General features: G+C 40.5%; 1 protein-coding gene across 5 annotated transcripts in view; it reads left to right on the forward strand.

Moving 5' to 3' along the window:
- The window catches only part of C2CD3 (C2 domain containing 3 centriole elongation regulator), a 127,413-nt gene that overhangs the window by 59,000 nt on the left and 55,554 nt on the right, over positions 1–12,859 (forward strand). For all 5 annotated transcript variants that reach the window (XM_044929377.2, XM_044929379.2, XM_044929380.2 and 2 more), the window contains exons 15-20: positions 162–313; positions 2,132–2,378; positions 5,155–5,335; positions 6,820–7,003; positions 7,775–7,947; positions 9,588–9,711. In XM_044929377.2, coding sequence (XP_044785312.2) covers positions 162–313; positions 2,132–2,378; positions 5,155–5,335; positions 6,820–7,003; positions 7,775–7,947; positions 9,588–9,711 — 1,061 coding nt within the window. The remainder of the gene's footprint in view (positions 1–161; positions 314–2,131; positions 2,379–5,154; positions 5,336–6,819; positions 7,004–7,774; positions 7,948–9,587; positions 9,712–12,859) is intronic.

The following is a 12,859-nucleotide window of genomic DNA, read 5'->3' on the forward strand; positions in this document are numbered from 1 at the left end:
TTAGACTGAGGATAGAGTGGGTTTTATTTTGATGTCTTCAGCTCCTAGCACTGTGCATGGCAAATAGGCTTTTAGTAAATGCTTGTTAAATAAAAGTATAATTTAACACTTTGTCTCAGATGTGGGGTTTGGTTTTGTTTTTTGGTTGTCCCTCTCCCCAGGTGATTCCTGTCTCTCTGTCTTCCAAATGTCTGGAAAGGCTTAAGAACAATGTGATGATAATTGAAACTTGGAACAAGGTGCGGAGCCCAGGACAGGACAAGCTTCTCGGGCTGGTGAAACTCCCCCTCCATCAGTTTTACATGTCATTCAAGTAAATAGGACCTTTTGAAGTACTCTTTTTTTACATTTTTAACTTTGTATGAACTTGAATAAGAGTATTTGCAGTTTGCAAACATATCCAGCCCAATAATTCCTTGGAGGACTTTTCTCAATTTCACTACATTTGCTGCTCTTTCTCTTAGGTTATAGCAATCATACAGATACTGCTTTCCATGTGTCAGGCCCTATGCTAAGAACCTTACATACATCAAGTCCTTTAATCCTCACAACAACCCTCTGAGGCAGGTAAATTTTATTTCCCCTGTTTACAAATGAGGTAACAGAGGCACAGGAAAGTTAAATATTAATTTGTAATATGTATTAAAGTAGTGGAACCAGCATTAGAACCCAGAGAATCTGGCTCTCTAGTCCACTCCCCTCACCAAGAAGCTCAGCTGCCAAAGTTTATCACCTCACAGAACTGATGGTTTATCTCTGTCACAAACTTTAGTTAGTATTGTTCGGATCAACCATTTGCAAGATTTCTATACTGAGCATTGTCTTTTAGACCTTCAGATTTGATTGCTGTACCTCATTTATCACTACTCAAACTTAGATGGGATATTGATTTATCTGCAAATCATTTCCATCCTCAGTACAAACTGTTCAGTTTTTGTTTCAAGGTACTGATTTTTAATTACTCTAGAACTGACCTCTTTCCTAACAACCTTCTCATGGTTCTGTGTTTTAAATGCTGCACCTTACACTTTGCAAAGAGCACTATTGTGGGCAGTGTCTCACATGAGCCTTTCTATAACCCCAGGAAGTATTATCATTATCCCCATTTTACAAATGAGGAAGCTTATCATTTAACTTGGAGATGTCAGCCTCTCTGGCTTTCTTTTTATCATCCGTAAAATGAGGGTGATGACAGATATCCTACCTCCTTCTTGGAGCAATTGTGAGGATCCAGTGAGAAAATAAAGGAATAAGCCTCTAGTGAACAGTTTAGTACTTACATGATGGTAACACTGGGAAGCCTGCTCAGGCTAAGGTGTTCTGCTGGAATCATGGATGTCGTCGTCAGCTGTAGGTGTTTGGCTTTTTCCCCTTTTTTGTTGTGGTATTAGACTGGTCTGATATTCCCCTTTCTTTTCCATTTCCTTACACCCCTTTCATTTCGTTGCTGAGTGTGTAGAACAGTAATAGCTATCAATTACTAAGCACTTATCATGTTGGCATTTTATATCAGTTATCTCAGTTTAGTCCTAACAATAGCCCTTTGATGCAGGTTTTCTTACCTACAGTTTACAGATGGGGAAACACTTTCAAAAGTTATACGGATTACTTAGTCATACAGCAAGTAAGAGGCAGATGTAAGATTCAGCATGGTAATGAAGAGCATTTAGACTTTTTTCTCATCTGTGAATAGTGAAGAATAGCAACCTTTGGCATGTTAGAAGGATTGAAGAAACTAAAGTGCTTATGATATAGTAAGTACTCAGTAATTAGCAGATATTATTTGTAATATTACTCAAAACTTATCTGCTGGACTCCAAAATTTATATACTTTTTCTAGCTGACCACACTGCCTACCTCTAAAATATGCTTTTCAGCAACCCTTGGGGCCATGATGATACAGAGATAAGTTAGACACATACCTTCCCCCTCAAACTGCTGCATTTGGAACTTATCTGCTTGTCATTTTTACTTGATGGATTACGGGTAGAATCCTATTTTTTCAAACTGCCATTACTTTTCTAGTTGTAGGTCCATTTTTAACAAACTGAGAAAACAAATAAGAAATGAAGCAACTCTATGACATGATTGATGATTGTTGTTTGCTGATGCACAATTTCTCTCTCTTTAGAGATCCCAAGGTTTCTCGCCTGCTGCTTGATGCTCGGTATCCAGTCATTGCTGTCGACAGCTACATGCCTGTGATTGACGTGTTCTCAGGCCACCAAAATGGGAGTCTTCGGGTCTTTTTAGCTATGGGCTCTGCAGATCAGATAATAGCACTACAAAGATTAAAGAATGAAGAAGGAACACTTACTCCCTTCAACCCCAGGCCAGCCCATTTCCTGGACCAGCCGTCTGTAGCATCTGTTGCTATGGTAGTGACCAAACACTTGATTGTTTACAAAAAACATAATCTTATTTTAAGGCTTACAAGGTGATGCTTTGATAATTGGAGTGAACCTAAATCTGCCCTAAAAAAAAATAGTCTCAATGAAAAAAAGAAAAGGTAATCTGGGGGAGAAAATGGGGATGGGGTGAAGAGTGATCCTAAATGTAAACCAGCAAAATATTCTGTTTTTTGACCAAATCCATGTTGCAAAGTTTTCAAGTGACATTCTTAACTTTTCTACTCATAACTTAAAAGTAATTTGTTCTGTGCAGTTGTTCAGTTAAGAAAGCACATTGACATACTTTATTGTGTTTATTCCCTTATACATGAGGTAGGTCATTGTCATTCTCTTTTTTAGGTAATGAAACAGAATTAGAATTTATGTTACTCATCTAGGGTCACGTAGCTGAGAACGGGAGAACTGCTGTTCAGACGAAGGTCTTCTGACTCTTAAGTCCACTATATCATGTGCTCCTGTATCTTATATTTGATGTCTTTACTAGAATAGCCAAATCTCACTCTCCACTGTATGTTATATTTTTTAATCTGAATCTAAATGACAAATTGATTGCCTCTAGCAGAGAAAGAACTATTAGGAAAATATCTATTAGTAGGCTATTATTTATTTGTTATGAACTCTGAACTTTTTCTATTTTATATTCATGTCTATCAGTAGATAATAGTGGAGTTAATTTAAAAATGACATAAAAGTACAAATAAAGCTCATCTCTTTAATATTCCCAAGCCTTTTTTAGGCATTATGTGGTCCTCACATTGCAATGTAAACTTAGATTTGGTTAAATTTCATACCGAAGGTTAAAAAATGTTACTGTGAACACAAAAGAAGTCCTTAAAAGGTTCAGTTCAGTTCAGTTGCTCAGTCATGTCTGACTCTTTGCAACCCCGTTGACTGCAGCACGCCAGGCTTCCCTGTCTATCACCCAGAGCTTCCTCGAACTCATGTCCATTAAGTCGGTGATGCCATCCAACCATCTTATCCTCTGTCGTCCCCTTCTCCCACCTTCAATCTTTCCCAGCATCAGGGTCTTTTCCAATGAGTCAGTTCTTTGTACCAGGTGGCCAAAGTATTGGAGTTTCAGCTTCAGCATCAGTCCTTCCAATGAATATTCAGGATTGATTTCCCTTAGGATGGAATGGTTGGATCCCCTTGCTGTCCAAGGGACTATCAAGAGTCTTCTCCAACCCCACAGTTCAAAAGCAACAATTTTTCGGTGCTCAACTTTCTTTATAGTCCAACTCTCACCTCCATACATGACTACTGGAAAAACCACAGCTTTGACTAGACGAATCTTTGTTGGCAAAGGAATGTCTCTGCTTTTTAATATGCTGCCTAGGTTGGTCATAACTTTTCTTCCAAGGAGCAAGCGTCTTTTAATTTCATGGCTGCGGTCACCATCTGCAGTGATTTTGGAGCCCCAAAAAATGTCTGCCACTGTTTCCATTGTTTCCCCATTTGCCATGAAGTGATGGGACTAGATGCCATGATCTTCATTTTCTGAATGTTGAGCTTTAAACCAATTCTTTCACTCTCTTTCACTTTCATCAAGAGGCTCTTCAGTTCTTCGCCTTCTGCCATAAGGGTGGTATCATCTGCATATCTCAGGTTATTGATATTTCTCCTGGCAATCTTGATTCCAGCTGGTACTTCATCCAGCCCAGCATTTCTCATGATGTACTCTGCATATAAGTTAAATATGCAGGGTGACAATATACAGCCTTGACATACTCCTTTTCTGATTTGGAACACAAATAAATTGTTCCTGCTTCTACACTCAGTGTCTCTTATCCAATTCAGTGTCTGCAGAACTGAATTACTATAATACTGCATGGTTATATTAAGAAGCTGCTATAATTCTGAGGGGTTTTTTTTTTAAGCCTGTACTCTTCTTCTCTAGAGAATCAAAGTACAAGTTTTCTGCTTCCCTAAGGAACTTTTTTGAACAGCTTTCACTGACATATGCTTTTAGATTCCAAGGCAAAGACCTAATGCAATCTCTGTTCCACATATTTTGGGTTAGTAGTTAGATACTTAAACATATAAAAATCATACAGTCTGACCCTTATCTGAATCCTGAATTCCCCTTTGGTGAGTATTCCCAATAATCACTTATCTAGTGTCTGCTGCAGCTGTCTGGAACTGAGGAAAAGAACACTGGCTGTGGAGTCAGTCTACCTGAGTTCAGACCCTGGTTCCTCTGTTGCTGGCTGTTAAATTAATATTAATAAATGCAAGGCTCAGAATAAGTAATAAATGCATTATTGTTATTAGAAGTACCTTCAGGAACAGTGTATTTACTACCTCTCCACTAATAAACACTCGGTGTTATTCCTAGTGTCATTAAAAACAATAATTAATGTAATTAATACTTAGCTGCTTCAAATATGTGTTCTTTATCCTGTTAAGGAAATAACCTTCTATTCTTAGCATACAAAGAATCAGAAACATCTGATTAAATTTTATCAAATACCTTTTCAGCCTTTATTTGAGGTAGTCACTTTTTTCCTTCCTCTGTTAGTGCATTGGATTACATTTATGGATTTCCTAATATTGACCAAATCTCACAGTCTAGAGTAAATGCTCCCTGATCTGATTACAGTGAGCAGTTGTGAGATTTATACACAATGAATATTAAGTATCTGCTTATTTCTTCATCTCTTCTCAGACTATACAGATAATAAGCATGAACACTCTATACAAATTACTCTTTAAAGCTCACCAGCATCTCTGTTTCGTTTCATAGGCAGGGGACCATGGAAATGGATTGATGGAGCACCACTTTGAACTCTTTGTAGACAAGGTTAAAGGGCTTGCCCCTCTTCGGGCCACAGTCTGGGGAGAAGCAGATTGTTATGTCCGGTACTACTTCCCAGTTCAAGACTCACAGTCCAATGTGCTGAAAGGACCTGAGTTCCTTGAAAATGGTAGGTTTGGGAGATTAGGCCTTCTTATTCTTCTGTGGCTCTTTTATTGAATAGACTTAGAGATTTTTCTTCCTGAGGGAGTCTTGTGTTCCTCAGTATTTCTAGTCTTACCTGAGCAATGCAGGAGATACCCTGAGTTTTTGCTTTTCTTAAATTGTTTTTCGTAACATTTTGATTTGATTTCAAATTTATGGAAAAGTTGCAAAAATAGTACAAAGAATTCCCATATACCCTTTACCTAAATCCATCAATCATTTATATTTTGTCTCATTTAACATCATTTACAAGCCTATTCACTCTTACTATTAACATACAGTTGATTCTTATTATCCATCATAATTATATCCTGTAAGGTCATCAAGAGTGCTAAATTAAGAGAATATTGAACCATTGTTACTAGGGGAAATATGTACACATACATATCTCACATAGATCATAATCTTAAATCCTAAAGCAACTTACCGTGGTAGATTCTAGTGTCTTTATTTTACAGAAGCGAAAGCAAGGTTCAGAGTGTTAGTGACTGTGGCCACCCCACTAACAAGTGCCAAGGTTGGCATTTAAACCCTGTCCAGCTGGCCTTAGTGTAGAGTTCCTGCACTACATTGTACTGTCCCTTACTGTCTCTAGCCTCTGGTCATCTCTGAGAGCTCAAACGAGTGCAGAGTGTCGCCTTGTTTGATTGCAGCTGGGAATGAGCAAGTTGGGGGACTCAAATTTTCTGTCATTCTGAGCATGTCCTTAAGTAACTGTGAAAGTGCTGCCAGGATTAGTTTTGAGGTTCAAATAATAGACTTGTACCCAGGATATATAAAGCACTCTTAACAAATCAGTAATAAAAAGACAACCCAATTTAAAAATGGGCAAAGGATCTGAATAGACACTCGTCTGTATAGAAATGGCTAAAAAGTACATGAAAAGATGGTTAACACTATTAGTCACTTGGGAGATAAAGATTGAAACAGTCACAAGGTACCACTTCATACTTGCTGAGATGGCTATATATATATTTTTAAATAGATTAATAAGTGCTGGTAAGAAAGTAAAGAAAATAAAGTGCTGGCGCTCTCACACACTGTCCACCAACAAAGGAATCTCTTCTGTATTATCATGGCACCTTAGGGAACCATAGCTACTAAGGAAGTGGACCTTGGTGGGAGTAATGCAGTCAGAAGATACAGATTCTGGTTCCAAGTCTGTGACGTACTAGCTCTAAGACCTTTGGATTGACTGTGTAACCTCAAGGTATCCATATCCTCATCTGTGTAGCAGGAGAAATACCTGCTTTCTTTTCCCCTGGAGAAGAGAATGGCTACCCACTCCAGTATTTTGCATGGAGAATTTCATGGACAAAGAAGCCTGGTGGGCTACAGTCTAGTATGAGGATAAAATTGAATAATACTGGATATTAACATTCTCTCTTATTACATTTAAAGCACTTAATGATGTGTTGAGTTATTCTAAACTTCTTTTCTTTTCCAAAGGAATCACCCTGAAGCCTTTTAGATCTGCAGCCACACTCTGTGTTCCAGACCCTGTCTTTAACAGCGAACACCATCACTCTCTCCTGTTGCCAGCTGAGGTTCCAGTGCAAAGGCTCCTGCTTAGCGCCTTCTCTGCGCATGGGCTTGTCCCTGGAGGTGGAGTCCAGTTTGAAATCTGGTGCAGGTACAGTATGGATAATCCATTCCTGTGCCTAGGAAAGAAGTGCATAGTCATAGAGCATCCTTCCCTTAATTAGCCCTGGTTGAACTGTAAGCAAAGTGGCCCCTTCTGCCCTGTTTAATATTATTTAGGAGTTTAGTAGTGACTCTTATCCAGCTTTTACCATAATCTATTAAATAATTAGGCTTCTGAGAGCAGTTTGTATCTCTTGCTTCTAACCACTACTTACATTTGGAAGAGAAGTTTTCACTTTTATCTCCTACTGTCACTTAACATGTATTAGTCACCTTTCTTCTGTTTCTCTTTTTGCCTTACATTGTTCAGGCCCTTGCTATATCATGCCTCAATTATTGTAATACCCTCCTAACTGGTCTCTTCACTTCTAGACTCATTTCTTGTAATCTGTTCTTCCCACCACCAGAAGACTAGCCTTTGTGAAATAATAATTCCACTCATGGCACAGAACTACTTGTGCTGCAGGATGGATGTTGTCAGGAGTGGCTACTCCCAAAGGGCAAAGCCAGATGCTGATTCCTCAGCCAAAAACCTGTGAGAAGCTGGGCTTTGTCTTGAACACAGAGTATAATTTATGGGGTTCCTCCTGCAGGTTATGGGCAGTAAATCCAGCCAGACACAACCACAGCTGCATACCACAAATACAGAACAATCGGGCTCCAAAGAAAACTAGATACTGAAAACTTATCCCTGGAACAGACTGAATCATCCGTCCACCTAATTCTTTGAACTGACAGCTTGTGCTTTTGTGGCTTACAGATACTATTATCCTAATGTGAGAGACCAGATGGTCGCCAAAGGAACCTTGCCATTATCAAGGATCTGTGCCTTGGTAACCATGCAGCACCGTGAGGATGGGGGCATACAGACCTTTAATCTCCCTTTAACCCCCAGGCTTGAGAATAGGAAAGAACTGAGGAACCAGTCATCAGGTAATTGAAGACGTCTACCTTTCCCTTTCAAAGTCAGTATATGTGAATGTCCCTTTTCCCTCTAAATTAGTGATTCTTCACATTTTGTGGTACTTACCCTTTTAAGAATTTGATAAAAACTGAGGCACCTTCTCTTAGAAAATGAGTAGAATACATACTGCAAATTTTGAATATAATTTTAGAAAATTCATAGTTATGTAGACTGTGTACATAAATGTTGCTTGTCTCATCTCACCTTTAACTTCAGTAGCATTTGACAAGCCCTCATGACACAAATCCCAAGTATTATGTAGGTATACTCAGAGAATTATTATTCCAAGGCAACATGATGTAGGATTGGAAGAAAATAGCATGAAGTGGAAATTCACTGTGAGGAGAGAGTCAGGATTTAAAATTAGAAGGGATTAGTTAGAATTGGAGTTTTGAATTCTATCCTAATGGTTCCAGCAAGATGACCTATCCTTCAAATACATCATGAATAACTAGAATTAGCCTCATAAATCAAGTTACTCTTCGCTCTTCCTGGACAGTATCTGCCCAAACAAAGGCTTTATCTTGTTAGATTAAGATTGAGTTGTTCCTCCTGACCCTCACTGATCAGCTTGTTCTGTTGTTCCTTAAAGCTTTCCCTGGGGACTTCTCTAGTGGACAATAGATAAGAATCCACCTGCCAGTGCAGGGGATATGGGTTTGATCCCTAGTCCAGGAAGATTCCACATGCTGTAGAGCAAGTAGAGCCCGAGAGCTGGGACTGCTGAGCCCACATGCTGCAGCTACTGAAGCCCGTGAACCTAGAGCCTGTGCTCCACACAAGGGAAGCCTCTGCAATGAGAAGCTTGCGCACCGTAACTAGGAGGAGCCCCCACTCTCTACAGCTAGAGAAGGTCCACATGCAGCAACTGAGACCCAGTGCAGTCAGAAATAAGTAATTTAAAAACAAAGTTTATTTTTAGTTTTGGCTGCATTGGGTCTTCGTTACTGTGTGGACTTTTTCTCTAGTTTCAGAAAGTGCAGGCTACTCTTTGTTAAGGTGTGTGGGCCCTCTTGTTGCAGAGCATAGGCTCTGGAGCACATGGGCTCAGTGGCTATAGTACTTGGGCTTAGTTGCCCTGCAGCACATGATATCTTCCTGGACCAGGGATCAAACTCATGTCCCCTGCATTGACAAGTAGATTCCCAACCACTGGAATACCAGGGAAGTCCAGGAGAATTTTTATTAAAAGATGGCATGTGAAGGTGTTTCAGGTGATGGTAGTAGGAGGGTGATAGAAATGTGTGAGTGTGAAAATCTTTTAAAGATTTTAAAAACAAAGGTTAGAGTCCATCTCAATTCTATAAAAATAACTGGGATTACGTTCTGCCTCTGTTAGTTATGGGATTTTTACAAGCAGTTGAATCTCTGAGCCATAGTTTTCATAGATATAAAGTGAAAATTGTGACTTCTATTCTGCTTTATTAATCCTAAAGTACAATAATATAATGTGATTCTGACCATAGACAGATTGTTTCACTGCTGAGGCCCCTTACTGTTCATTAGGATTATATCTCTTCCTTCCTTCCTGACTAGGACTTAGGGTTTGGTAGAACAGAAGATTATTTCAACCAACCATTTGGTTTTTCCTTTCACCCTCATTCTTCAGGTTTACTGGATGTGGGCCTAAGGTACAGGCGTACTCCAGGGACAGCAGAGGGAGTTCTTGCTGCCCGAACTGTCTCCATCTCAGTCCAGATTATCAGAGCCTGTGGTTTACAAGCAGCAGCCAAGTAAGTTCACCTTAGAGAAGCAATTCTCAAACCAAACCTTTCTCCACTGCAGTCCATGTAATTTGTGATGCTCAGATAACATAAAACTTCCTTGGGTACAATCTTCAGTTTATTAACCACAATTCTGCTCTTTTCTTTTTCTCTTAAGAAAGCACGTAGGACTATAAGTGAATAAATCACTTGCACATGTTGCTGTTTTAACTGTTATTAGCAACTTAGTTCCTTGAGCTTGTCCAGCAGTTTATCCTCTACCCTGCTGCTGCTAATGTTGAGTCGCATAAGTCATGCCCAGCTCTTTACAACCCCATAGACTGTAGCCCACCAGGCTCCTCTGTCCATGGATTCTCCAGGCAAGAATCCTGGAGTGGGTTGCCATTCCCTTCTCCAGGAGGTCCTCCCGACCCGGGGACTGAACCCAGACCTACCCCGTTGTAGGCAGATTGCCATGTGAGCCACTAGGGAAGCCCTCTACTCTACTCACCCCTTAACCCAAGGTCAGACCCTATGCCCTCCAACCATGCCAAGACCAATCACTGTTACAGATCCTCTATAGTCTCATGTTCAATCTGAGTACCACCTTCTGTTTTTCTGGCTCATTCCCCTTTAGTCTGTTGTCAGTACAGAAGCCAGTGAGCTTATGAAAACTTAAATAGATCTTGACACACATCTACTTAAAACCCACCGATGCCTTTCCATCTCATTTAGAGTAAAAACCAGAGCCTTTTAAATGCCTGTAAGACGCTACATGATCTGACTCCATTATCTTTATGACCTCCTCTGCTCCTGGTAGTTGCTGCTCTGCTCACTCCACTCCAGCCACTGGCTTTTTTATTGCTTCTGCCCACATGCTCTTCTTCCCCTCAGGGCCTTTGCCTTGCTGTTTTCTCTGCCTGAAATACTGTTTCTCTGTATAAACAGCATGGCCTTCTCTTGCCTCCATTGCTCATTCTTCTCTCTACTTTGGATGTTCTTCCTTATTTTGTCCTCTAAACAAACTTCCGTTTTCATCAAGGCTTTGCAGCCTTCCTCCATCTCTCCCTACATGTTGATAGAATTGGTGCTTTGTCCTTTGTCTACTAGCTCCATGTTGCAACACATAGCAGTCTGTTTCCAATACGTGTAGACATGAGTTTTCCTCCACTAGGCTGTGAATTCTTCTGCATGCACACACTGCCTGAACTCTTCTCTGTACCCCCACCACAGAGCATCGTTCCAGCACATAACAAGTGCACAGCTAAGAAAGAGAATTTGGGACTTCCCTGGTGGTCCAATGGCTAGGACTCCATGCTTCCGATCCAGGGGGCCCAGGTTCAATCCCTTGTCAGGGATCTGGATCCTGTATGCCCCAAATAAGAGTTCATATGCTGCAACTAAAGGGCCCATATGCCGTGACTAAGACCCAGGAGAGCCAAATAAATCAGTTCAGTGTAGTCACTCAGTGGTGTCCGACTCTGTGACCCCATGGACTACAGTATGCTAGGCCTCCCGTTCCATCTCCAACTTCCGGAGTTTACTCAAACTCATGGACATTGAGTCAGTGATGCTGCCCAACCATCTCATCCTCTGTCGTCACCTTCTCCTCCCACCTTCAATCTTTCCCAGCATCAGGGTCTTTTCAAATGAGTCAGTTCTTCGCATCAGGTGGCCAAAGTATTGGAGTTTCAGCTTCAGCATCAGTCCTTCCAATGAATATTCAGGATTGATTTCCTTTAGGAAGGACTGGTTGGATCTCCTTGCAGTCCAACGGACTCTCAAGAGTCTTCTCCAGCACCACAGTTGAAAAGCATCAATTCTTTCGTGCTCAACTTTCTTAATAGTCCACCTCTCACATCCAAACGTGACTACTGGAAAAACCGCAACTTTGACTAGACAGACCTTTGTTGGCAAAGTAATGTCTCTGCTTTTTAATGTGCTGTCTAGGTTGGTCATAACTTTCCTTTCAAGGAGTAAGCATCTTTTAATTTCATGGCTGCAGTCACCATCTGCAGTGATTTTGGAGCCCCCAAAAATAAAGTCTGACACTGTTTCCACTGTTTCCCCATCTATTTCCCATGAAGTGATGGGACCAGGTGCCATGATCTTCATTTTCTGAATGTTGAGCTTTAAGCCAACTTTTTCACTATCCTCTTTCACTTGCATCAAGAGGCTTTTTAGTTCTTTGCTTTCTGCCATAGGGTGGTGTCATCTGCATATCTCAGGTTATTGATATTTCTTCCAGCAATCTTGATTCCAGCTTATGCTTCATCCAGCCCAGTGTTTCTCATGATGTACTCTGCATATAAGTTAAATAAGCAGGGTGACAGTATACAGCCTTCACGTACTCCTTTCCTGATTTGGAACCAGTCTGTTGTTCCATGTCCAGTTCTAACTTTTGCTTCCTGTTGCAATCTGAAATCTGTTGCATACAGATTTCTCAGGAGGTAGGTCAGGTAGTCTGGTATTCCCATCTCTTTCAGAATTTTCCACAGTTTGTTGTGATTCACACAGTCAAAGGCTTTGGCATAGTCAATAAAGCAGAAAGAGATGTTTTTCTGGAACTCTCTTGCTTTGTCGATGATCCAGCAGATGCTGGCAATTTGATCTCTGGTTCCTCTCCCTTTTCTAAATCCAGCTTGACCATCTGGAAGTTCATGGTTCACGTACTGTTGAAGCCTGGCTTGGAGAATTTTGACCATTATTTTGCTAGCATGTGAGATGAGTGCAGTTGTGTGGTAGACTGAACATGCTTTGGCATTGCCTTTCTTTGGGACTGGAATGAAAACTGAACTTTTCCAGTCCTGTGGCCACTGCTGAGTTTTCCAAATTTGCTGGCATAGTGAGTGCAACACTTTCACAGCATCATCTTTTAGGATTTGAAATAGCTCAACTGGAATTCCATCACCTCCACCAGCTTTGTTCATAGTGATGCTTCCTAAGGCTCACTTGACTTTGCATTCCAGAATGTCTGGCTCTAGATGAGTGATCATTCCATCATGATTATCTGGGTCATGAAGATCTTTTTGTATTGTTCTTCTGTGTATTCTTGCCACCTCTTCTTAATATCTTCTGCTTCTGTTAGGTCCCTTCCATTTCTGTCCTTTATTGAGCCCATCTTTGCATGAAATGTTCCCTTGGTATCTCTAATTTTCTTGAAGAGATCTCTAGTCTT

The sequence above is a fragment of the Bubalus bubalis genome, chromosome 16 (assembly GCF_019923935.1).
Source record: "Bubalus bubalis isolate 160015118507 breed Murrah chromosome 16, NDDB_SH_1, whole genome shotgun sequence".
Taxonomy (NCBI): Eukaryota; Metazoa; Chordata; class Mammalia; order Artiodactyla; family Bovidae; genus Bubalus; species Bubalus bubalis.